The sequence below is a fragment of the Cololabis saira genome, chromosome 18 (genome assembly GCF_033807715.1).
Source record: "Cololabis saira isolate AMF1-May2022 chromosome 18, fColSai1.1, whole genome shotgun sequence".
NCBI lineage: Eukaryota > Metazoa > Chordata > Actinopteri > Beloniformes > Belonidae > Cololabis > Cololabis saira.
The window spans coordinates 26,993,664-27,020,019 of NC_084604.1; the positions used below are offsets into that span (position 1 = coordinate 26,993,664).

The 26,356-nt window shown below is 40.8% G+C and overlaps 1 protein-coding gene across 1 annotated transcript in view; it reads left to right on the forward strand.

The window, feature by feature from the left end:
• Positions 1–24,147, forward strand: part of xkr6b (XK, Kell blood group complex subunit-related family, member 6b) — an 86,987-nt gene extending 62,840 nt beyond the window's left edge. Inside the window, exons 2-3 of the mRNA XM_061746754.1 lie at positions 20,544–20,740; positions 21,478–24,147. Of these exons, the coding sequence (XP_061602738.1) occupies positions 20,544–20,740; positions 21,478–22,448 (1,168 nt within the window). The 3' untranslated portion in view covers positions 22,449–24,147. The remainder of the gene's footprint in view (positions 1–20,543; positions 20,741–21,477) is intronic.
• The last annotated feature ends 2,209 nt before the right edge of the window (positions 24,148–26,356 follow it).

Below are 26,356 nucleotides of genomic sequence, written 5' to 3' on the forward strand. Positions count from 1 at the left end.
GAAATTAGCCTGTAATGTGACTAATCTTCCTCCTCAGTCACTGTGTCTGCGAAAAATAGGGCAGACTGCATTTTTCCCAGGGGTGTATTCCCAAAAGAGGAAGATTGATACATCCGCGGATGACTTGATCATAGTTAAACATATAAATGTGGCAGTGTGTAGTGTGCGTGTGTGCGTGGGTTTGTGAGCGAGAGCATATGCACACTTCTGAGGAGCCGCCTCCTTTATTTGCATGTCTGGAGTGAACATCTATCATCATCATCAAGACGCTGCGAAACTGTGAGGCAGGCAGGCGCTGCTGCTCTCGGGAGAGAGACTCGACACTTTCAAACCTTTGCTGCAGAGATATCAAACGTTTCCTAAATGCTCGCACCTCGGGGGAAGCACACGCATGCATATCCGAATGCAGACAGAGGCTTTTTTTTAAGTATTACTCGTAGTAATTCCCATCATTCGCCATGTCATGCACAATCGCCATCACATGGCTGGGTTATAACACCTAAAGAAAAAGAATAATATGAGCCTTGTTTTAATAGAAAAATCAAAACCTCTCCATCTCCAACATTTCTTTTTCTTTTTAAAAAAAAATGCTGATGGCCAGAGGTTCTCCATACATGTCTGAGAGCCAGAGGGGATTACAGAGCAGTACTAAACAGTGGAGGGGGAGCATAGAAATGGTACAGCCTGATAGATAGATGAGGGAGAAACAGCGTGTGAGCGGAATAATAAAAAGAGACCCCAAGACGAAGAAGGGGGTGCGTGAGGGAGGAGTGCGGTGGGGTGGAGGCACAGAGCCAGAAAATTGCATTGCGTGCTCGGTGATTAGTTTACCTCCCGGGTCTCATTCTGTCTCACTCTCCTCTCACTGGCCGGCTTCTTCTCTACCTGTAGTCCCTTTTCCTTTTTTGCGTCTTTGTCTCGCCACTTTCGCTGCTTCTCTTCCCCCTTCCTCTTCCTCTCACACTACATCACTTTGTCACTTCTCTCTATTCTCTCATCTGCTCCCCTCCACTTTCTCGGCGGTTATCTCCACTGGCTCTCCTCTCTATCTCTGTCTGAGCCCCCCCACCCCCTTGCAATTTCCCCCTTCTCCCTTTCCTCCCCATGTGCTGACTTGGCTCTCGCCCGCATTCTTCTGTTATCTTTGGGGCTTGAAAAATGCAAAATGCCACCAAACCTGCGAGCGAACTCATCAAACCTTGAAAAATAAAACTGCGCTTCGAGGTGATTATGAGTTTTTTTGAGGGTTCAGTATAGTAGTGGTAAAAGCTACTTGGCACCACGCTGATTAATACAGAGCACTTGCTATCGGTTGGTAATTAAGGGAAGAATTTCAACACCATGAGCCAGCCCTACTAACTATGGTCTTAAAAGCAATAAACATCAGCTTCAAGTGTATAGCGCATCACAACACAAGTGCTGACTCTGAGCGAAAACCTGCCTCCACATGGCTCTCTTTGGATGCTAGTCTTTGAAAGGCAAGTGGGTCAGGCCTTTTTCTTCCTAATCCGTAAATAATCTTGCCCTTGCTCTCGTGGAAGAGCCGTCTCCAAGACAGTGCAGGAGGGGTGGCGAAGGGGAAAGACAGACAGCAGGAGACGCAGAGAGAAAGAGGATTTCACTTCAGGCTGTCAGGATTTTTCTCTTTCTGTCTTTAATAAAAAAGTACAAATATTCAGAGATAGCAGAAGACCACAAAGGAGCAGACTGCTGTTACTGTAAGGGGCTCCTATTCTAATATTTAAACTAAACAGCCCCCCCCCCCCATGCTTTGGGTAAATATTCTGCAGTGCACTTGATATTTAGAGCCATGAAACCAGCCACCACAGTGTCACATTTTCATTATTTCATAAATACCACTGCAGCTGAAACTTTCACCGTTAAACAGACAATAACATCCAAACATCCTCTAATCAGAAATAAATGAACATGGGTGTTAAGAAACACGCTTTTATGTATGTACTCAGTTGGTAATGTATAGTTGTACTGCTGTTTTTGCTGAGGTGCAGTGTTTTGTTTTTACCACGTTGAGGCGCAAGTGTACAGGCCTGGGGCTCATGCTGCGTCATCACCCACATCACGTACATCACGCACAGACCAGGCGCGGTTTTGTTCTGTTCAGTTTTTGAGTTCACCACAGAAGAAAGTGTATTGTACAAGTGTCTTAAATAAATATGACAAAGCGGCTGAAGATTATTTTTGCCTCCGTCGGTTATGTTTGCCTCCGAGTTCAACGCTGGTAAGGCTGCAAAGCTCAACAATGGGGAGTAGGGATGGGAATTGTTAAGAATGTACCGGTCCCGGTTCCATTATTGATATTGCTTATGGATTCGGCTCCTTATCGATTCTTATCCAGCAACAGTGCAAATGCAAATGACTTACATTACGTTACATTAACACTTTAATTTCAAGTAAGCACCAATATTTTGCACTCAACTTCAATTAAATCCAAGCTGGCTTAAGCTAAAATACAGGAACATTGTGACATAAATACACTTTTGGACTTTAACCGTTTTTATGCAGAAAATGCTTCAGGGTGTTGATGTGAATCATGTGATCAAAGCTCTGCACCTGTTGCCACCTTCGCGAAGCAACTATCCATTTGTACGAACCCAGTGTCGGGTAAACGGGATGGTCATTTTTGATTTCACCGTTGAGTCAATATATCAAACGTATCCCGCTGTAAAGGTCTGAGGGCAGATCTGCAGATATTTGGGCAGGGTTTGGCTGAAGGAGCTGTGATTGATGTGCAGTGGGCGCGTTCCCGAGGGCTTGCTGAATGACATGGCTGCGCTTTGTACGAAGGAAAACGGGATTCATCTTCAGAAACCAATGGGTCAGGTGACGTAATGCTTTGTCCATTGTTATATACTGTCTATTGTTGCAACTGGATCTAGTATTGTCCTTTTTTTTGTGAAATATAACCAAAATTTGGTGCCTTTCTGCCTCCACGCCATATTGAAAACATTCTGAGCCAAAAAACGAAGCGTATACATGACGTCATCACTCAAATGTGTCAGATGTTGGCAGAACCTATAAACAGAATCGTTAGGCAGGTTAATGATTCCATGGAATCGAATTACTGAGAACGATTCCCATCCCTAATGGGGAGGACAGCTTATTCCAGCATGTTGCACCTACACTTTCATTTGGGGCTTAAAAACAAGAAATCAAATAAGTCAAATGCAGTCTCCCTTTGTTACCTAAAATTGTTAGCTTCATATGAAGGGTTACAGTTATACAGTATATAGATATACAGACCCGTCTGGGAGATTTGCGAGGCCCTGTGCGAAATGGCTGACCGATAGAGGGCGGCTGCAAAAGCGCGCGCGCGCGCAGAATTTTTGGGTTTTTCGGGTCGGATCGGGTGTCTATATGCGCAAACTTAACTCTCCAATTAGCAAAATACTGGATACCTTCCCCTGCTTCATCATCATCTGGGTTTGCCTCGACGCGGGGCCCCACGGCTGCTTGAGACCCGGTCGGATCGTGATTTTTGTAACAAATTTATCAAACGAGCCTTTCAGAGAGGCATTAAACTCTTCCATTTTCTTTAGTTTTTTAATTTTTTCATCCCCTGATGGAAATTTCCTGAATCTGTCTCGTTCTCTCGACATTGTGTGACAGTTTGTTACACACTCCACCCGTCTGGATCAGAGCAGCTTGTGTCTTCGCTTGGTCTGACGCACGGACATCAATCAGCAAGCACATCATTGCACATATATTTATTGATATGCACAGACTAGTACACATTTAGGTCTGTAATGGAACGTGACTGTTGATATTTATAAGGAAAAAAACGAAAAAAAAAAAAACGAAAAAAAAAGAAAAATTAGAAAAAAAAAAAAAAAAAAAAACGGCCCATAGCGCGAGGCCCCGTGCGGTCGCATGGCGGCGGCCCTGTATATGTATATATATATATATATATGTATATATATATATACATATATATATATATATATATATATATATACATATATATATATATATATATATATATATATATATATATATATATATATATATATATATATATATATATATATATATATATATATATACCCGGTATATATATATGTGTGTGTGTGTGTATAAAACATCCTCCACTGATCTTTACCTATTCAACTGTGAGGATTCAAAGCTTTTCTTTGTCTTATATTAAGCCGTATATCTTTGATAACGTGTACGGGTTATCCCGCAGACTTTCTTGGGCACTACATTGAGGGAAAAGCAGGCTGTGAACGCAACTGAAGGGAAGATTTGGGGACGTTGCTCTTTAAACCCATGCATCAGTGGTCTTTAATCTCTCTCGTTATACTGTATCATCCCCTATTGATAATATTGGTGACATTTGCACGTGTAGCCTTAAATTCAAGCACCAAATTGAAATTTTGATTCAATAAAGCCATGTTTTTTATTTGATCTTCCTTCTTTATATTTGCACGCACATGTGCAACAGCCTGGCCGGTCATACCCGTTCTCGTGGAAAGGCTCCAGTCTCCCACTGTTCATGAAGCATTTCTAACGGTACAGAATGTACCAAACCAATTGCAGCGGGGAACCTACAGGAACCTGTTGGAGCCACAATTAGGATAGTACCAGTAGTAGAATTTTTAACATCTTGGATCCACAAGCGTTTACTGCACAATCGAGAACAGTCATTCACCAGCGCTCCTGCCCCACTGCATGCCACTTTGGATGTCTTTTGTTGAAAGAATCCAGAGGAAGTTTCTTCTGCATCTCTTGGCACTGCCCATTGGACATCAAAGTTAAAGCCAGAGGACTTAATCTTTGTATAGCCAGGCTACATCTAGAAACCCTTGACACCTGCTAAATCCCAGCTGAGGTGATCAATATCCTGTATTTCCAATGGAAGACATTATCTTTGTAGAGGTGACAACGAATCCACAGATACTGATCCATATCCCGTTTTTGTCTTCTCTTGAAGAACGACACCATATGCTGTTAAATCACAATAAATCCCTGGCTATCATCCATCTGAAAGCAGCAGGCCATTCGTCACATGACCTCTTTCTCTGGCCCTTCCTCATAACTCTTACTTTTGTCCTTCTCTATCAAAAAAAGGTCACTTAATAACCTTTACTTTGTCTTCTTCATGCTTTTCTGTCATCTCAGTGGTTGCACAAGGTCACATGATCAAAGCTCAATGACTTGGGGTACCTGAGGACTGTTGCTAATGGTGACAAATGACTGGTGTGCAGAGAGGGGAAGAGGAAGCGTACAGCCAAGAGGAAAGCTAATATACATGATGGGAGTCTGTGTTCGCGCTGCACAGACTGAGGAGCAAAGGAGGACTGCCATATGACACACAAGACATTATTTTCTTCAACATCTGAATTTTTGTAAAGTTGGACAATTTAGTAAGACTCCTAATTAGTTTATTTTAGAGAATTTGATGAGAAAACGTACAGCCAGGAGAGCATAAGAGACCGGATTTCTTTCTTGGCCTAGCGTGGAGCTGCACTGCAATCAATTTCTGTGGGGTAAGGTATTTAATGTTCCCCAACCAATCGCAAAAACCAACACCGTCTCCGGGAATCAACATTGTTCTCAGTCAACAGAGATGCAGAGCTGTGCCAACACACCTGCCTTCGCAAGGATTGTATGAGCTGAACACTGGAAAAATGGCTAACAGGGTTCCTGCTTTTGTTGTTCAGTAGCTACGCTTCAAGATTGCTGAAAAAGACGCCTTTAACCCCCACCCCGTCACTGCTGGACAGCCCTGACTACAGCTTGATAAGGCGGTCAGCCTTGCCAGTGGCACTGCGTGGCATCTGACATCTCTGTATGATTATGAACAATCAGCTGGCTCCTTGGAGTGGACGTATTCAAAGGTCTGAACCTGAGAAACCAACCTGCATTTGTATGCGTATTTCCTCCATTTAAGTTGTTTTTAACATTTTTGCTTTTGAACAAATAAAATAAATAAATCATTGCAAAAATTGCAATTCCCCTTGCTGCCAATTTTTGGGCAACATAAACTGAAATAATCTGACTTTTTCATGCGTTTTAGTCATCGTTATGCTACCTGTTTATAGCAACAGTGTGCGGTTTATTAAAAAGAACAACTGAGTCAATTCCTTTGTATGCGTTCATGTTTGTCCAATAATGCTGATTCTGACAGTAGACCAGGCTTTAGATGTGGAGCTTGGCAGACATCCTCAAAGCAGCACAGAGGATCCAAACAAACACCACAGTTTCAGATGAAGTATCCAAGATTAGGGTAATCAATTCCACGTCACGCCAAAGGAGAAATAGGTCCGGTTCAGTTAAAATGTGTCCTGAGAAGTCTGATCACAAGTAGCCAATGCTCTGTGCATGTTCACACCTTGCATCAGAATGTTTACCCAGATAGGATAAGTCTTGTTTTTCAATACTTTATTCCACAAATTGTATTTGCAGTAAAACTCTGGGTAAATATAATATAACAAAAGATCTGTCACAAACATGAAGAAAAGGCTTACTGGTGAAGTCATATGAGCTTTCAATCCCTAAATCCGTCCCAGGATGCTTACCTGTCCAGGCTACGAAGAGAGTTTGGATAAAAGTGTCCCGGAAGATCTTCAAATGTGTCTGGAGTTATCGGATCTGAATCTATCTTTGAATGCATTTTAATGTCAGGTCTCAAAAGTGTCTGTTGGTAACAATATCTTCTACTGTTGAGTTATAGCAGAAATGGCTATTAAGGTGACTTAGTCATGTATTTTTTAGAAAAAAAAGCAAAATATAAACCAAAAAAGCTTCAATCCGTTTACTTATGTATTTATGTCGGTTCTGTTCATATTTGCTCATATATAAGTCCAGTCCAAAAAAATATTGTACTTTGCTTTGTATCAAAGAAAGTAGCTGCTTATGAGCAAAGCAATCAAACCATCAAAAAATATGGGAAGCAAGGGCTTTTTTCAAGGTTTTTTTTTTTCAGAATGTGTGTTTTCAGGTTATTGGTGAAAACGGCAATGTTCATTCATCTGAACTGCAAGAAATACCGTTGAATTGATTTCATTCAGCTTTTTAATCATATGATAAATGCGCCCTTGAGGGCTTAATTTCAAGACTGAAACGTTATCTATGTTGCTGAAGAAACAGCTTGCAGAATTCAGATTTGTTTTTTTCCAGTGCTCTTCAGGCTTCTTCAGAAAACAGTGAATTCACTCATGTCTGTAAGGTCTAATTAGGATGAGCCGGGTTGTGTTCAATGAGCAGAAGTCATTGTGGAACTTATTTTTTCAGTGACTGCAAGCAATCCATTTTTTTATTTATTTATTTTTTGGTTATGTTCGTACTTTTGTACTTCTCTTTGTGTCACAACTTTCCATGTGTTCACCCTACAGGGTAATAAACCGGCCCCTATGATTTGACATGGGCTGCTTGGTCTTCATTTTTAGGGATGAAACTAAATAAAGCCCACTTAAATTAACTAGATTTTGAAAACCACTGCTTTTACTGCTTTGTTTTGTTGGCCTTATCTAATAAAGATCTTCAGCTCGTACTGGGGCCTTGTGGGGAGGAGTTTTAGCATCTCAGGGTCTTGTTCACGAATGAGTGAAGAACGGAGTGATCAGCAGGCTGATCGGTGCAGCATCTGGACTGATGTGGACTGTGTGGACTAGAGCAGTGTCTCCCAACCTGGGTTCCGGGCCCCCCCTGGGGGGGCGCCAGAGATCTCTGGGGGGGCGCGAAACTTTGTCTGCTTTGAGGATATGCAGTTGTAAAAATTATACTTGCACATGTTAAATAAATAAAAAATCATAACACACCTAATGGAATACTGTAATCCAAAACTGTATAAACCCACTTAGAAATATTTTTTGGTCATTTTAAAACACTAAGTTATTTAGCAGGATAAAAACTTAACAACGTATTATTATATACAGGTTGTTAAAGGAAAAAAAATGTGCGTATTTTATACATTAGTCACAAAAAATGAAGGTGAGAAAAACAAAGTCATATGCAAACAGGGTAAACCAAAGAGAAATGTATCAAAAAAACATAATTAATGTTCATTTTTTCAATTAAAGATTTGTAATGAATCACTTTACTCTTTTTTTTTCTTTGAGTGGTGAGTTCCCGGGTCTTTCCACTGGCCTGGGAACGCCTCAGTATTCACCCAGAAGAGATGGAGGAAATGGCTTGAAAGATGGAGATCTGGGAACATTTGCTTACGTTGCTCCCCTGCGCTACCTGAACCCGGATTAGTGTAAATTAATGGATGGATGGATTTTGAAAGGCAAAATGCGCATCATAATTTCCAAACAGACCACATAAAATGTTGTGAATGTATGACCTGTTACAACAACAGCGATAATATTTAGTTAAAATGCCTAAACTGATTAACCATTACAAGCTCAAAGAACTGACGAGGCAGAGCGGAGTTGACACAGAATCTCTCATCACGGCCTGCCACTTCCCATCGCTTTCAGGTTACTTCCTGTCAGATCGATCTCTACATTCCAGCAGTCCTCTGTGTAGCAGCCGGCTAACTGGCGCTGATCACGGATCATTGTGTGTTTCTATGAATATGTCTGACTCACCTGCAGCACCTGGTCTTTAACTCTGGGAGCCTTCCATATGAGGCTTTACACCCAAGTAAAGGAGGATAAACAGGAATCTAGTGTTGGATCAACGGATAACTGTTAAACTTTAGGCACTCTGAGTTCAGTTTTCACTTATATGAAATGGAGAGTCGAGGATATTTCTGCAATAATAGTTTTCTTAGGCACTGTAAAAACCCGATATCACTGTTAGGCTCTTGCTAGGGCTGTGATACTTTAACTGAAGGCGAGTTGAGACTGTGTGACTTTCAGGGTTTGTAGATTGTTGGGCTGCTTATTAGAAACTTGCTGTGTAACTTGGAGTTTTGAAGTCATTTTGCTGTTCACACTATGTGATTTATCCCCAGCACACGGTCACACACCACATGATCTGACAGCAATATGACCATCTTAACTCATCTTTTGTCAACAAAACATGTGGAAAATGAGGTATAACCACTTGAAAAACAAACATTTCAGAATGGTTCAAGAGATTAAACAAAAAATGCCTTTTGTGATATGATTTATGTAGAACATGAATAAAAGAAGAGATGATGAGTAAAAAATCTTGAAGTGGTTTCCTGCTGTTGCTGTTTCCACTGAACAGAGTTTCTCTTTTTATGAGCGTACTCTCCTGTATCTCTCACCATATTTAGTAACTCGTCCTGCAAGACTTCAGAACAAAGAAAAAGAAGACTGAAGAAGATGGACAAAAAACATTTTTTGGGCACATTATTGTGACTGCGTCTACATTCTGTTGCGTTATAGTCAACAGAAGTAGAAAGCAGCAGATGATCATTCAAATACCGTATTTTCCGCACTATAAGGCCCACTTGAAATCCTTAATTTTCTCAAAAATCGTCAGTCCCCCTATAATCAGGTGTGCTTTGTGTAGGAATGTTGTGGTGCTTACTGACCTTGAACCAATTTTATGTGGTACACTGGGCTCAAAAATCAGTCAAAATGTCTAAATGCAACTTTGGTAGCGACAAAGCCGCTCCGCTTGATTGATTGTCGGACCATTCAGCTGACACATTAAAGTTGATCCTTGGTTGGATACGGGTTGTAACGTCAGATAACGTTAGATTACTAATTATGTAGTGCTGGTAAGCAGCCATCATCCAACATCTAGTTAGATGTCAAGTCAACGTTGGGTATTTAGCGTCAAACCCAATTTTCAAATCTATATCATAATCCATTTACTGTATAATCAAATGTTGGAATACAACGTTGTTCCAACCTCACACTACATTTCAAAATTTTAGTGAATAAAATCAATATTTTGAGTTAGTTTCTGCATAAAAATGCGTTTTGATTACATTTCTAGCGAGAAATATATATTTTACTTTCATAATATTCACTCAGTGAATGTACATAATCACTCGCTTGGTCGTTGTTGCGTTGTATCTTCAGATCTCGCCAGAATAAAGGCTGATTTATGGTTCTGTGTTACACCAACGCAGAGCCTACGGCGTAGGTTATGCGGCGACGCACGCCGTACGGTGCGCGTCGCAGCGTACCCTATGCCGTAGGCTCTGCGTCGATTTAACGCGGAACCATAAATCGCAGACGGTTCTTCTCATCCCCGAAAACATTGGGGCAAATTTCTTAACAGGCGTTATTTGGATAAAGCCCAAGTTGGGGATCTTAACAGTTACTTTTACGCCTGAAAAAATATTAAAACTTAATAAAGTGGCATATTAACAGCGCTACAGCGGAAATTAAAACAGCTTTTAGCTCTCGGCTTCCTGATATGGTGTGACGTATGTGCAAACGTAACTACGCAGTCGCTTACGTACCTGAACATAAACCATGCAGTGAAGTAGCGAGTGGTGTCCCAATCCCTAGAGAAGATTACAAGGGCCCTACGCCTGTGGCTTCATTTTTAGGGCTAGTGGTAGTGAGTGAGGGCTAGTTGTAGAAAGTAGGGGGTGTATTGGGATTGGCCCTAACTTCAGGTGTCTGCTATCACTGGCAACAATGAACCAATCAGAGAACAGGACGTAGTACTACACTTACCTCCGCCACTTTTTATTTGTGGATTTGTGAAAATTGTTTAAATGGGAGTGTATTTTTCTATATGAGTTACAACTGAACAATATTCTGAGTTATTGTGAATGAGTTGAATAAAGTTCGACTGACCAGACTGTTTAGTTTTGCTTAACATGTTTTATCATGCGCCTAAAAACCTGGTGCACCTTATGTATGAAAATAGACCCATTCACTGATATTGCTGAGTTATTCGTGGGGCAGATCGACAGGCCACCCGCGCCGGTCAATGTAAAAAGGGGCACACAACACGCTAGATCCGTGCGTTAAACGTGGGGTATTCTCCAATGTAAAATGAATGAAATGAAAATAAAAATTCCCTCAGATGGCTCCAAATATTTGTCTTGTTTAATATGCCTCAGCCAACGGCAATGGCTTGACGCCGAGCCAGCAAGATTGTTATGTGATTGATAATCACATAACAAATAACTGCTGACTCTCGACTGCTGACCACATGGCAATTTGCCTCAGACGCGTGAGCAAGCTCTGTGATTGACTAATCATGTCTAAAACTGCGTCCTCTGAATGGACACTTACAGAGAGGATAAAACCAGGCAAATCTGCGATGCAGCTTCCTGAACCTCTGCTAGTTTTCTGTTAGCTGATGTACCAATACTGCTGACTTCACCCTGGCGAAGTAGGAAGATTATGCTACAAAGATCATGTACTGAAATGGCATAGACAGCTACCTGTGTGTACCCAGTACTGCCATCTATGTGCTCGTGGATACAGAGAATCTGGTCATTTGTCAGAGTGCAGTTGGTTTCCAAATTTATGTTTGAAAGCATAAAGCTACAAGAAATACTGTAAATCGCCCCTACAGAACTTTAAGCTGCAAGTGTCTTAGAAAACTTGGCCGGGAACATGACAGAAAAGAATGTAAAAGGTCTCCATATCAGAGAATTTCTAGGGTTTTGATGTGGTAAAAATGCCTTTGTACGACATAAAGAGGTACCCAGTGTGGTCTTAAGCTAGATCGGTACCTGCTCGAACTGCTTTTGTCCTCCCAAAAACACCCTGCTGCAATTCTCTCTGAAAAATCAGCCCTGAAAAAGAGAAAAAATGCTCAAACACAGGCACAGAAATGGAACGCTGATAGATGCAGAGATGGAAAAACAGAAGTAAAGCAAAAGAAATGTAAATTTCCCAGTATATTAGGTTTAAACCTCATCGACAGTGAATGTTCTGCCCCTCGGAGTGACTCAGGGTGACTCATTGCAGCTGGCAGTGCCTCCACCTTACACATATAAATGCACACACGCTTTTTCACAAACCCCCAGGCCGTGTGTATGTTATATGCCTCCGTGCTCTGTGTTCTGCCAGATTCCACCTGTTACAGATAATGTGTAAGCTCTGCGTCGTGCTGCTGTAATACTGCTTGGGATCTTCTTATGAATCAGCTTATGACAAGATATGAATGCAGGCCGCGCTGCTCAGCCTTCCCAGGAGCATGACTTAGAAGACAGATAGTGTTGAACTTGGCCATGTGGCGTGTGTGCGTGCGTGGTCCATCTTACCTCCTACTGAAGGGATTAGTGTAAGGGTGGCTGGATGACTCATCGGTCAATGACTTTGGAGGAGAGGGAGTAACAATGTGGCCAAGCCGGCCGCATGGTGTATTGGTCATTCCACCTGCTTCAATCTCAAGATGTCTGCTCTTTCACACACACACTCTTGCTACTGCTACGTATCTCAATCTGTGCCTGACAGCAGATGTCTTTCTTTCATTAGTCAGTTTCTGGCCGTGGTGGTGATTGGTAGTGGGATGTTGCTTGCATCATAACCACAATGGCAGACAGCTGAACTTGAAACCTGACCCCAGCACCGTGTTGAGCTGTTAGGCCGTGCATACGCTGCCTAACGAGCCGTGAATGATCGCTATGATCTTGCTACAAATAATTCATGAAGAGCCCTGTGGAGGAGCTATGGAGCTCAAAGAGAAGTGGGAGAGAGAAGCATCGAGACCACAGCCCTAGTGGAGTGGGTGAATGTGTGTGTGCGTGTGCGTGTGTGTGTGTGTGTGTGTGTGTGGGTGCATGCGCGTGTGTTTGGAAGACAGAGCGGGATCCATCCGACAGATGCATCTGAAATAGAAGGGAAATCCCCTATTACCTGCAGCGCTGACAAGCAAGTATGTTTGAGCATTCGTGTGTGTATCTGCACTCTTCTGTGCGTGTGTGTGTGTGTGCTTGTTTTTCTGAAGCTATTTGTGTTACTACATCTCAAAAAGGCACAGCGGGAGTGTTAACAGTGTGCATCACAATCGCAGGAAGTGTGTGAGATTCTCATAAATAAAAGCGCTGCAGTGTTGAAGACGTGATGAAGTGAGCACAGATTTTTCTGACAGCCCTGTAACTGAAGCGTTTAACTGTACATGTTTGTTTTTTTTTTGCTTTGCTAAGGGAATAACAAAGGAAAATGGAAAGAGGGGGCTTTCAAAAATGCGGATGTAAATAATTAGTCAGTTTTCACTTATTTTTTATGCCTTTGGTTATCAGACATAAGAATTAATTGTTGCATGTATTCTGTTAAAAATAACAAATGTTCAAAAAAAAAGAAAAATTCAATCAAATTTTAGGCTTTTTTATATTAAGTATCTACGAATATTCCAAAGTAAAGTATGAGCGACATTCTCAGTCTGTTCGTTTGGTCTCACTTTGGAGATTTACAGCAAACGCCGCCATTATTCTGGACTTTGTACAAATATTCATTAGCTTTTCCAACACAAAGGTAATATATAGTTGGCCACTTTTTAGATAATATAAGATATTTTTCCTTCATGCACAACCCTAGTGGAGTTCAGTTCAGTTCAAAAATACTTTATTAATTCCCGAAGGGAAATAAATTGCTGCAGTTGTCATGATTTAAGTCTATTCAAAGAGTCGCTGTAGAAGTTTATTGCCGTGGGGAGGAAGGATCTCCTGTAGCAGTCTATTACAACGGGACTGAAGAAGACTCTGACTGAAGACTCTACTGCTGAATCACTGTGTTGTGAAGAGGATGCTCAGGGTGTGCATAATCTTCTTCATTTTATGAAGTATCCTCCTTTGCACAATCAGCTCCGGAGGCTCCAGAACAGATCCAAAGCGCTATCCTATCTGTGTTGCACCGTTTAGCTGAATGTGAGCAGAGAGTACAGCTCTGTACATCTCGGATGACATCTGGCCACTTCTGTCACCAGTCACATCATCAATAAACACCAGTGTAATAAATACCATAATACTTCCTGCACCGTGTCTGACGCATGTCGTGGTACAGTATGTTTTGGATCACAAATTCTTGTTCTCCATATTTTTGTCTTCCCTCATTCTGTCATTTGTCCAAAGAATCCGATTCTAGAACGTGGGATTTTTTTTAATGACTTCTGGGAGTCTAATCTGGATCTAATCTAATCTGATCTAATCTGTTACCAATGGAACACCTTGCTGTAAGCCCGTTCTGTTTGTACTGATGAAGGCCTTTCCTGATTGTAGAATTTGGCAATGACACGCCCACCTAGGGCTGGGCGATATGGACCAAAAGTCATATCTCGATATTTTCTAGCTGAATGGCGATACTCGATATATATCGATATTTTTTCTGTGCTATATTTGGGGTTTCCCCCAAAGCATTATAGCATAGCATCTCTGTTAGCTTCATTTTTTTCTGAGGCAAACCCTTAAAAAAACAGTCAGTTTTAATACAAAGCCTCGTGCCAAATGTCACACAGGTACCTTTATTAACAGAGGTCTGCACAATATCAAAATGTATAAAACAAATGAAATAAAAATAAACTGCCTGCATATATAGAATAAAAATGCTTCTTGAATAAAATAAAACAAATATCCCTTTCCTGCATAACAATTAAATTAAAATACACTGTGCAATTAATACGATGTAGACAGTAACAGGCAGACTTTTCCACTGAGGTTGACAGTTGTGCAAATAACAAAACATTTGTGCAAATCTCAAATAAAACATTCAAGTAAAATTTGTCACAAAATAAGCTATATCAAAATCATTAAAAAAAACAAAAAAAAATAAATCGATATAAACAATATTGTCTCGTACCATATCGCGTTTGAAAATATATCAATATATATTAAAATCTCGATATATCGCCCAGCCCTACGCCCACCTTCTTGGTATTCCTGCCTTCTGTTGATGTGAAGGAATGATTCTTCAATCATCCTCTTCCACGGTCTTCCAGGACTTTTGAATTGTTGAGCTGCTTTCATTCTTTTTCAAACATTTCTTTTTCATGGTCAAATGTTAATGTGTTTGCTGTCTAACAGATATGTATTGGGGTTTGTTTTTCGGCCTAACAATGGCCTCTTCCACTTTTATTGTGATCTTCTTGGACAGCGAACAGCAAACTCAGTACCTGATATCTTCAGACCTCTCACCTGCTTCATTTGTCTAGAAGTAACAATGAAATGGACCGTACACAGATTTTGGACTAAAAAGAAGTAAAGAAGCCTATTTACTTCTTTTCATTCAATTGTCCAAACATTATTGAGCCTCTGAAAATGAAGGTAGTTGGCCCAAAATAGTCCTAAATGGTACATTAGATATGTTTGTAACAGCTCTTAAATAAAAGCTTACGGTGTACACTTTGATCCCATCTTAACTGTTGTATTTTACATCCATTGTGGTAGTGTATAAAGGGATAATCATAAAAACTCTGTCAATGTCCAAATATTTCTGGCCCTAACTCTATAAACAGTCTGAACAACTGTAAGTCTACTACAGCTCTTAAAATTTTTTTAGATTTGCCTTTTTGGCACTGCGTTTGATTGACTTGGTTACTAGCGTTAACCTTGTTTTATTTAGTCATTTAGTGGTTTTATTATCGTGTATTTTCCCCGGCCTTTTATTGTATTGTTGTTGATACATTTTGCAGTTATACACTTTTTATGTGAAGCACTATGAATAGGCTTGTTGTTGAAAAGCGCTGCACACATAAAGGATTTTGAGGGTTAACACGTAGCTGCATGAAAGAGTTTTAATTACCTTGTTTTAGTAGGTGTAATTTAAAAAAAAAAGTCTTCCCACTAATTTTCTCCTGTAATAATAGTCAATGATATGAGTAATTTAAAAAAACAAAAGATATTACGAGGAAAATCGTGCAACTGCTGTCACCTGCTGTCACCTGCTCCTTTGTTGCATTCTTCTTCGAATGGATTTTATTTGGATAGCTGCTGTGAGAACCAAGATTACTTTGTTATATAGATTTCCAGATAAAAAGAGAGCAGTCCGTGTTACTGGGGTGTGGGGATAACATTTTAAACCTATCATGTTTGATTATAAATACACAATTTTTCTCTTTGATATAAAGAGTAAATCTGTTTTTCTGGATTTCAACATTATTTCCAGCAACCAGGAAATACACAAATAGACATATAACTAATAAGAGAAATGAATCATGGGACAGCAACCATTTTGGTTGTTTTGAATATTTTAGATGCTCCCGTATAAGTCATGACACAGACCCAGCTCTGCCCCAACAGAACATGCTTTGTCCCGATGGACATGGCTGGGAATGGCACGGATCGATTGAAATAGCCCAAACTTTTGGGATACCAATACCAAAATTTCAGCTAAGAAAACTGCATCTCTTTATATTTACAAAACACTAAGGCATTGTGAGCTATTTTTTTAACCACTCTTTGCCAGTTTTGTATACAAAACAAGGTTATAGTCAGATAACATTGACTACCACAAGATCTGCCCTCTGTAACGACGCTGTGAACCTTTAAGGCTAAGACATGTTTTAAGGTTGGTTGAGGTCACGTTTATGTGCCCAACTAGCTGAGGTAAAAGCCCACTGCACTGTGTCGTGTTGTAACGTGGATGTGTCATAGATAACAGATAATCCCTCTGGCTGACACCATCAAGGTCTTTGGAAATTGTGATGATCAAGGCTTTATCTGTGGCTGAGAACTCAGGAACATCATCCGTGCCTGTAGGACAGTAACTGCAAACGCTAATCAAGCCTTTGCTTTATTATCTATTTCGATATAAATGGAAACATAATCAGCAAAATTAACAACATGCTGTAGGGAGACCTAAAACTAGGAAATACTGCAAAAGTGTTTACTGAGGTAATGATTCAGCTAATTCAGCTCTGATTTAAGTCCTCTCTTGTATTTTTCATGCGGCTTACTAGAAGCAAGGTGCAAGAATCATATCAAAAGCACCTTTGTAGTTGAGTCTGATACATGTGGAACAGCAAAACCGTAAAAATACAAATAGGGACGGTGCAATGCCATCTTATTTGGTGTACTGTATATGAAGAATGCCAATGTAATATATATAATATATATATATATATATATATATATTTATATACATTCTAGAACGTGGGATAATATATATATTAGTAGTAGTAGTAGTAGTAGTAGTAGTAGTAGTAGTAGTAGTAGTAGTAGTAGTAGTAGTAGTAGTGTTTATTTCGAATATGAATCATATAAAAAAAGAAAGAAAATAAGACAATCGTCTTAACATGAGACATAACAAAGTACATATTCGAAAGGGAGTGAGAAGAAGTAAAACTTATAAACTCTCACCCCCTCTCCTTAAATATGACTAGCTAACACATGCGAACATAACATTATGCAAACATAATAAAAAAAATGTATAAATAAAAATAAATAAAAATAAAAAAACAAAAACAATCAAAACAAGACAATAAAAACATTGTAGCAACATAAGCTACTGACTAGTGTAAGAAAATAAGGATAAAAATAGATAAATAAAAAATAAACACTGTGTCATTGCACCCAAGCATTTTGCTCATCCCTGTACCTCTGAAAAATAATATCTTTGTATTTTATTTTAAACGGTTTAATATTTGGACATTGCTTTAATTCCATTGAAAACTTGTTCCATAGCCTCACCCCGCTGACTGAAACACAAAAACCTTTCCTGTTTGTGCGTATTAATGTGACATTAAAATTACTTTTGCCCTCTTATATATTCATACACATTTTATATTAAATAGCTGTCAAAACCATTTTGAGCCTTGATTAAACTCAGAGGGAGTAACAGAGAACAGAAAACCTATGCAAACAATAAAAAAAACTCTCTCCTACTCTCTCTCTCTCTATATATATATATATATATATATATATATATATATATATATATATATATATGATGTACCGGCAGAAAACAGACTACGGGGGATGGAGACAAAGGGTCTGCCTTGGTTTCTTCAGCATATTATTAGTGAGGGAGCAGGGTTGACTTGTTCCATGTGACATTTACCAGGCTGACTGGAAATGTCATGGAAAGCCAGCTTTTACCTCTGGATACAATGGTGGCTCATCCTGCCCAGAGCGACTGATCCCAAAAAAGAAAAGAAAAGCATCCCAGTTTGTCCGCCTGTCTTGACCCAATTCACAGTCATGAAGAGCATCATCCTAAATATCCTTGAACAATCAGGCCTTCCTCTCCATTTGAGTTCCCCTTACATGAGCAGCATTAGCACCTGACACGCATGTGATAAGATGAGCATAGCTCTATCACTAGCAGTACTAAAAATCTTCAGAGTATCCATACCAATGCATTCCCTATCAACAAAAAATTAAACAAATAAATAAACAAAAGTGTTTTCATAGTGTCCCACAAGCTTCAGGCTAATTATATTTGAATTAGTTTCCCTGAATTCCAGCAAAACAGATTACATGGAAACCGCTACTTGTTGAGCGCAGTTTAGAAAAACAGAATGGAACATCAACACATGGCAGTTTTTGTTCTGTAGCATTTAACTGGAAATCCGGTGAGTTCATTAAAGTTGCGAGGAAAACGGAGACAAGTAAACGCTTAAATCCGAGTTAAAACAATAACCCAAAGCAATCAGGCCCTACTCGACGACGCATACTTTTTACAGAGCACTGATATCAACCTCATTTCAATTAAAGCATTAATCTCTTACTCAATAGCCAATGCAAGAGCTAATTATGTTGAGAACCACTCATACATATTTTTTCTTGCTTTGTTTGTTATGCTGCTGGGAATTTGTGTCTCACGCTTAGGAAATGGATTTAGATCCTTGGCCTTTCGGTTTGTATTGGGGAGTGCGACTGTCTGGTCTATTTCTGTCCCTTCTACTCCGTTGTCCTCGGTTGACTGCCTTCACATCAAGGACTGTATTTATCTGGCCACTGTGCCGGCTCAGGCAGATAGACCCTGCCGCTGCCAGCCAGTACGCACTAGTTGAAGTCACCGTCAAGATAACTACAAACTACAATGATGGTTATTCTGGTTTGACTGTTTTCTCCACAGATGGGCTTTTGCTAGCATGTTTGAGAAGTGAAAGTATGTTTATGGGGTTAGAAACCAGCCAGTAACTGGCTTTCATTTTATTTTACTGGATGAATTTATATCTGAAAGAAAAATTCTAAGCATTTGGTGTGCTGTCCCTTTTTGATCTGCAAAATTGGTAAAAGAGCCACTGACAATAGAAAATAAGAAGTTGACGTTTGCGTGACTGCCACATGGCGGTGTCAAAACTCTATTTAAAAAAAACTCATTGCGTGTTCAAAGATTGGAAGGAGGAACTGATTTGATTCAAATTCACCAGAAGCCTTTATTGTACAGAATACTTGATATCAAGGCTTTAACACTGACTGATCGTCAAATGCAATTCGAAAGCAAAAAGGCCCCAACCGCATGGCTAACGTAAAGATTTATACTATAGGTGGAGAGGGCGTGGTTTAGACTTTCCTGCTCTCATGTTTGAGTGGTCCTGGATGCTCATCTCCCCGTCCAATCCGGTGCTGCCAGAAAAGGGAAAAAACTACTTGCGGTGACACCGGAGAAGAAACTACAACCCCCAGCCTTTTGTCTTAGTCTCTAATGGCACTTTTGCACTAGGACTTACTCGGCCCGACTCGGCTCGTCACGCCTTTACCCGCCTCTACCCGTTTGTTTTTCCACAGCCAGGGGAGAAGTGGGCAGGTTGGGGTGAAGCTGCTGTGACATACTCGATTGCGCAACCGCTTTGTTCATGTCGGCGCTGATCAGAAATCAGCTGGAGCCGCGAGCGGCTGAGAGTAAAACAGCCCGTCTACATCCCTTTTTTAATTCTCTCTTCAGTCACCAGGTTTATGAACATCTGCACCTCAGAGTTGGATCACCAAACAGACGTTTTGCGCTGTATAATAAAATCGCCGCAAGCCGCGGGTCGCTCTCGCTCTGACTCCTGCTTCCTGATTCAAACGTCTGACAGCCCCGCCCCCCGACCAATCAGTGGCGCGGAGGGTGGTGACGTCAGAAATAGTCCCTGCTCAGCCCCGTATAGAACCTCGCTGGAATGGTTACAGAAGAGAGTATCGGCTTGGAGCGGCTCTACCCGTCTCAGCCCTAGTGCAAAAGGGCAAAACGGGTAGAACCGAGCTGAGGTGGTACCAGTGCAAAAGGGGCATAACATGTCCTTTGTTCCTTACATGTAGTCCACCAAGTGCAACTAGAGAAAAACTTATTGACTACATTTATAATACAAAATGAAGATGGCAGGTACACTAAATTAATTTGAAAGATGAGGAATAATATTCAGATAACAAAATCAACCAAAGAAAATTGATGACATGAATAGTTAGATGGCATGAAAACCTAAATGTTTCCACTCTAACAACGGTTATGGAAACAAACTCGACAAAAGAAAGGGTTTTTCACATTTCTTGCCGTTTGCAGATTTGAATGTTTTTTCACCCAGTAACAGCTTTTCAATTCTTGCATTATACAGCCACTGATACCATTAATGAGATCATTCACAATGTTAAAGTATACCAGAGATGGTTGTGCAACAAGTGCGCTTGAAAAGCACCCCTGTACCGTACAGTACATACCCGTCTCACATGCTGTTGTATTACAAAAGAAAAAGAAAAGTCATGTAATGAAATTCACCAAAGAAATAAATGTTTGAAACATCTAATTCTCTGTCCGCTCTCTCTGTAGGTACATTCGCACCATGTACCTCGGCATCCAAAGTCACCGGCAAAAGGAGAACCAGCGGCGTTTTTACTGGGCTATGATGTACGAGTATGCTGATGTCAACATGCTGCGACTGCTAGAGACCTTCTTAGAAAGCGCCCCTCAGTTGGTGCTGCAGCTCTGCATCATGATCCAGAGCACCAAGGCCGAGTGGCTGCAGTGTAAGGGGGTTTCCTAAAGCTTCACACGGCCAACGCTTGAACCCAGTTTTAGTGTGTAATTTAAGACACGCCTCTGCATTACATGTCATACTTGAGCTTTGGTTACCTCATGAGGCATTTAATCCACACCTGTGTTGACCAGATATTTCTCCTTTTACAGTGAGCAGCTTTTTCACCAGTGTATCCAGTTTCCAACTTTCATCACTGGTGTTGTTGAAACCAATTTTACATCTCCAGTTCCTCATGAAATACAGTTCCCAGAGGAACAAAAAAATAAAAAATTCAATCATAACAAGTGATACCCTTCATGGCCGAAGAGTCTATAGAAATGCCATCAATACATTTGCTGAGGGGCTCCATGTTGCTGCTCTGCAGATAATCCTCTATAATTTTTCTTGCAGCAGGTTATTCCTCTGACACGTCTTCTGCCTCTGCTATTATAGATGTCTTAAGGAAACAGAACCGCTGCACTAAATGAGGACTATGTTGTCTGGATGATGTGTGATGATCTCAGTAACAATATGACTTTCAAATAGGTGATGGATTGCTTTGGCTGAAATAAAAAGTCTTCTTTACTGTAAGCTGAAATAAGCCAAGTCAAGATGAAGCCATTATTCTATGAGTCAAACTTTATAGTTATAGATCAAAAATGAATCTTTTCAACCCATCCGTGTCAGCGTGTTTCATTCTTGCTCTTTCTCTGCTTGTATCGTTTCTGTCTCCGTCTCTGTTCCCAGGTGTTTCTGCCATGTCCTCCCTCCTGTCCCTGGCCTGGGTGCTAGCTTCTTACCACAAACTCCTGCGAGACTCGCGTGACGACAAGAAGAGCATGAGTTATCGAGGTGCCCTGGTGCATCTGTTCTGGCGCCTTTTCACCATCTCTTCACGGGTGCTCTCGTTTGCCCTTTTTGCCTCGGTTTTTCACATTTACTTTGGCATTTTTGTGGTGCTCCATTGGTGTGCCATGGCTTTCTGGGTTATCCATGGCGGCACCGACTTCTGCATGTCCAAATGGGAAGAAGTACTGTTCAACATGGTGGTGGGCGTGGTCTACGTCTTCTGCTGGTTCAATGTGCGTGAGGGCCGGACGCGGTACAGAATGGTGGCCTATTACGCCATTGTCCTGGTGGAGAATGCCATCCTCACCTCACTTTGGTATGCGTATCGTGACCCAGCTACCACCGACGCCTATGCCTCTTTTGCCCTCTGCGGCGTCTTCCTGTGCTTTGCATCAGGTGTGGCCTGCATGGTTCTTTACTATGGAGTCCTGCACCCCATGGGCCCCCGGCTGAGGGTGTTGGCCAGCTCCTGCTGTGCTGAGCTCCTGTGGGGCCTCCCATTACCGCCTGAAGCTGAGCCAATGGCTCCCACCCCAGGGCCACGTGGCTCCCAGGCCACCCCTACCCGGGGTCTGGCGGGGGAATACATGGAATCAGATGAAACACCCACAGACACTTGCCTTCCGGTTTTCCAAGTGAGGTCTACAGAGCCCGTGGACGCGGCTGGGAGGCCCATCCAGCCTGAGGGTCCACTTATCAAGATAGACATGCCAAGAAAACGCTACCCAGCCTGGGATGCGCACTTTGTGGATCGGCGCCTGCGCAGGACCATAAATGTGCTGCAGTATGTTAGCCCTAATGCGGTGGGCATCAGGTATAGGGACGGCCCTCTTCTTTATGAACTCCTGCAGTACGAGTCCTCCCTCTGAGGGCTTTTGATACAGTTCCGTCGCCACCTTCTACACACAATGATCCGCATACTTTTCTTTCATTCCTCCCCTCTTTTCTCTCCCTCAGATATTACCCCAATGGGCATTGGGCTCTCTTGTTCTCTCCTCTATGATCGGTCTGTTTCCTGCAAGACGTGTGAATATCTGCTAAGACAGTCTGAACACACAGTCATGATTTATTTTTGGAAAAAGAAAAACAAAGAGAAAATTACAAACCTACAGTATCTCATGTGATATATATACAGATGTCTCATATAAACCTCTTTACACTAATAGAGGAGGCTTCTGTATGAGTGTATAGATAACATATGAATGTTTCATTATGAAATGTGGTAATGCATAATACTGTATTTGGTGACTTAACCTGTGAATACTTGTGAAGGGCATATTGTATGTCCCTGTGATGTGGGACTGGTGCAAATTGTGGAGGGAATGATGGAGGAGCGTCTCAAAGGGGGCAGGTCTTTGCACATCCCCACATTTACTGCCATTCTGTATGTAAACCATTGAAAGATAATATAGTGTTCACTGGACCCTTATCCCCTGAATTCAAAAGACCCCCCCCCCCCAAAAAAAAAACACTGACATTTCTATCCATACAGGAACACAAACACAATCAAAGATGTATCCAAGAGAAGCCATGCACAATGGATTTTCCTTATGCGAGCTCCTGTGGCCACTATTTTTGTTCAAAGTCCAGCATGAAAATTGCAAATACAAGGGAGGAAAGAAAGCACACAGGCCTTCAATCAGTTTCGCTCACAACTAAAAACTTTTGCGATGCAGACCGCCCTCCGGTGGAGGGAAGCTGCAACAGCATGCCTTACTCAGTCACTCCTGGAATAGTTGTGACCGCACAAATTCTTAAGACAACCACCTGAGATGAGAAAGTAGAAGTAGTTAGAGAAAAAGCACATTTTATAAATTGGTGAGTAGAAAATACCATTAATAACATTCCAAAAAAATAGAGAAAAGATTTAAGGTATCACTGGAGAGTGAAAGGGTGCAAATTTGTGTTAACATGCACTTTTTGAATGCAAAGACAACCTTCAAAGATTCCTCCACCATTCCCTTTTGAATCCTGGAAAGTACACTCTTTTGCAACCTCCCTATTTTGTTCAGAAAAATGCTCTAGGAATAATTAATAGTATATGCTTATTGGGTGAAAAGACTTATAACTTCTTGAAAAGAAATATGACAATTTGAGATAATATTTCTATGCTATTATACTTCTGTGTGTATTTGTGTCCATATTTATATTCATTGACATAACTATATTTTGCCAGAACACAGACTTTTATACATTACAAAATACTGCAGTGTTAAAAGGTATACTCCTTAACATCTGTGTGGCCTCAAAGAGGCGACACTCCTTTATGGATGTATAGGGCAACTGTTCTGGCACCTGCTGGGCAGTTGAAACAAAGCCAAATCGTATCTTAAAGTACTGTCTTTTTAATTTATTTGCCCCAATGAACCAGTTGAATGAGACCTTAATGAAGTGTGCCATCATTAGGCAATTATAAACGTACACTTCTCCTGGCTGAATCTCTGGTTAACCACCAGTGTACAAAGTCTTGTTGAAACGTTAGAATCCCTTCTTTTAATCCTACATTTGTTTTGTGTGTGTGTGTGTGTGTGTGTGTGTGTGTGTGTGTGTGTGTGTGTGTGTGTGTGTGTGTGTGTGTGTGTGACAGAGAGAAAAAGAGAGAGGGAGAGAGCATAATAAAATCATCCAAACTTTTAATCTTACTATGAGGCAACTACAGCATCAAAAAACAACATATAGCCTTTTTTACTATTACACTTTTTATTTTAGGGGAAAAAAAGGCAAAAAAAAAATATATATATATATCACATGGGCAATACTAAGTACCCCCTTACTGCTTCCATAGGATTTATGAGGTCAGAGGCTGCTGATCAGCGCTCAATGGACCCATCATCGGTAGGTGTGCAGACACTTCCAAACAATTTAAGTTCAATGCTCTACAAAGAGAACGTTTTTTCAGAATTGGAAAACACTGTGGAAAATTTACGCCGAGGTCAGACCATGCAAGCGTCTGTCGTCTAAATAGAACTGCATCTTAACAGACCGCAAGACTTTTGGAACAATGTCCTCTGGAGAGATGAGACCACAGGGAAAAAACACTGTACCTGTATACCCATTGTAAGGCACAGTAGTGGAAGTGTGAAGGATTTTTGGTTGTTTTACAACCACGGGTCATGGGTACCTTTCAGTCTTAGGGTATTTGCAGACTGATTTTCTCTCAATTTCATGTAATGATGTGCCACCTATTTTACACTGTATGCTTTTACAAACAGGGCCAAGCACATACACCATGGCTCCATTCCAAAAACAAGCACGTGACACATAAAGTGTGGCATAACTCATAACGTAACCCTCGACATAACCCTTGACATACCCTGCGTGCCAGTAAAAGCAAAACAACAATGGTCCATCTTTGTCTGTGCCAGTTATTTACTAAACTTTTACAAAAAGTTTCCTTAAGCTCAATCATTTTTACTAGAATAAAGAAAAATGCATCCAAACCATGCAGACAAAGATGTTTTCTTCCATGTCCTGTTTATGGTGTCATACATTAAACATTAGAATGCTCTAGAAATTCTCTGATTGCAACCAGTTCTGGAATGAAAGGGGGGGGTCCCTGAAACGCACAAGCCACCTCCCCTTTTTTTGTCCACCCCAAGAGTTAAGAAAATAAACTTCATAAAAGTTTCCACTTTTCCGGTTATTAGTGGTTTCGCACACAAAACAAAGTGTGAAATATTCAAATGTTCTGAAAAGAAAAAAAATTACATTTGAAACCATTAATCCAAAAGCCATGGTTTGGTCAAAACTGGATCATGCAGCAGAGCAATGATCCAAAATATAACAGAAAATCTACATCTGAATGGCTGTAAAATAAAATAAACAACATTTTGCACCGACCTAAACCCAAGTGACATGCTCTGGGGTGTCCGTAACGGAGCTATGCAGTCGCAAATGCCCCAAAACATCAATGAGCTAATGATGCTGTCAAGAAGAATAGACCAAAAATCCCCCATAACCACGTGGTGAAACGATACAGGAAATGACAATTACATTATTTATTATTTCTACTAAACCTAGATCTACAGTTTATGAATAATGGGGGTACTTAGTCCTTTTCTTTCCTTTTTGCTTTCAGTCTCGATCAATAAATAAAGGAACAGTGAAAAAAAATAAATGAGGTGTGGTTGTTTAGTTGAGGTTGTAGTTGTCTAATAGTAAAACACCCACGGTGATCAGATGATTCTACCCAAAAGAAGAAGAATAACATACGATTAAAAGAGTAGATTCTAGCGTTTGAACATGGCGGGATGTGTAAAAAACCATGCCTTCCAAGTCAAAGGAGTTTGACCAAGATTTCCAGAGAGGGCTATTGAACAATCCACGCGAAAAAACATATGAATGCATTCCGCAATGATTCATCTAAATATAAAATCTGTCTTTTTGTTTTGTTTTTCGTTGTTGTTTTTGACATTGTAGTGTTTGACATAACTTTAGTATGAAGCATTACCACAACTGCACCCAACAGGGGATTCCCAAGAGCATTTCACAACACAGAGATTCCTTTTTCCCGGCTCACTGGCTCTCTGCTAAGCTGCGGCCCCATGTGCCTGCTAAACACCGTACTGTAAAATGATGTCCAGTATGTCCGGGGAAAAGGTGAAAGAGGGTTTTTTTGCCAGGGATGGAAAAAGAACATGAGGACAGAGTCTGCTAAAGGGACTGGCTTAGATCATGGAAGACTCCCTGTGTGTGTTGGTGTGACGACCTAACGGCACGAATTGTGATCCAAGTACGCTTGCCTGGTTGTGGGTGTGTGCACATGGATGTCCTCAGC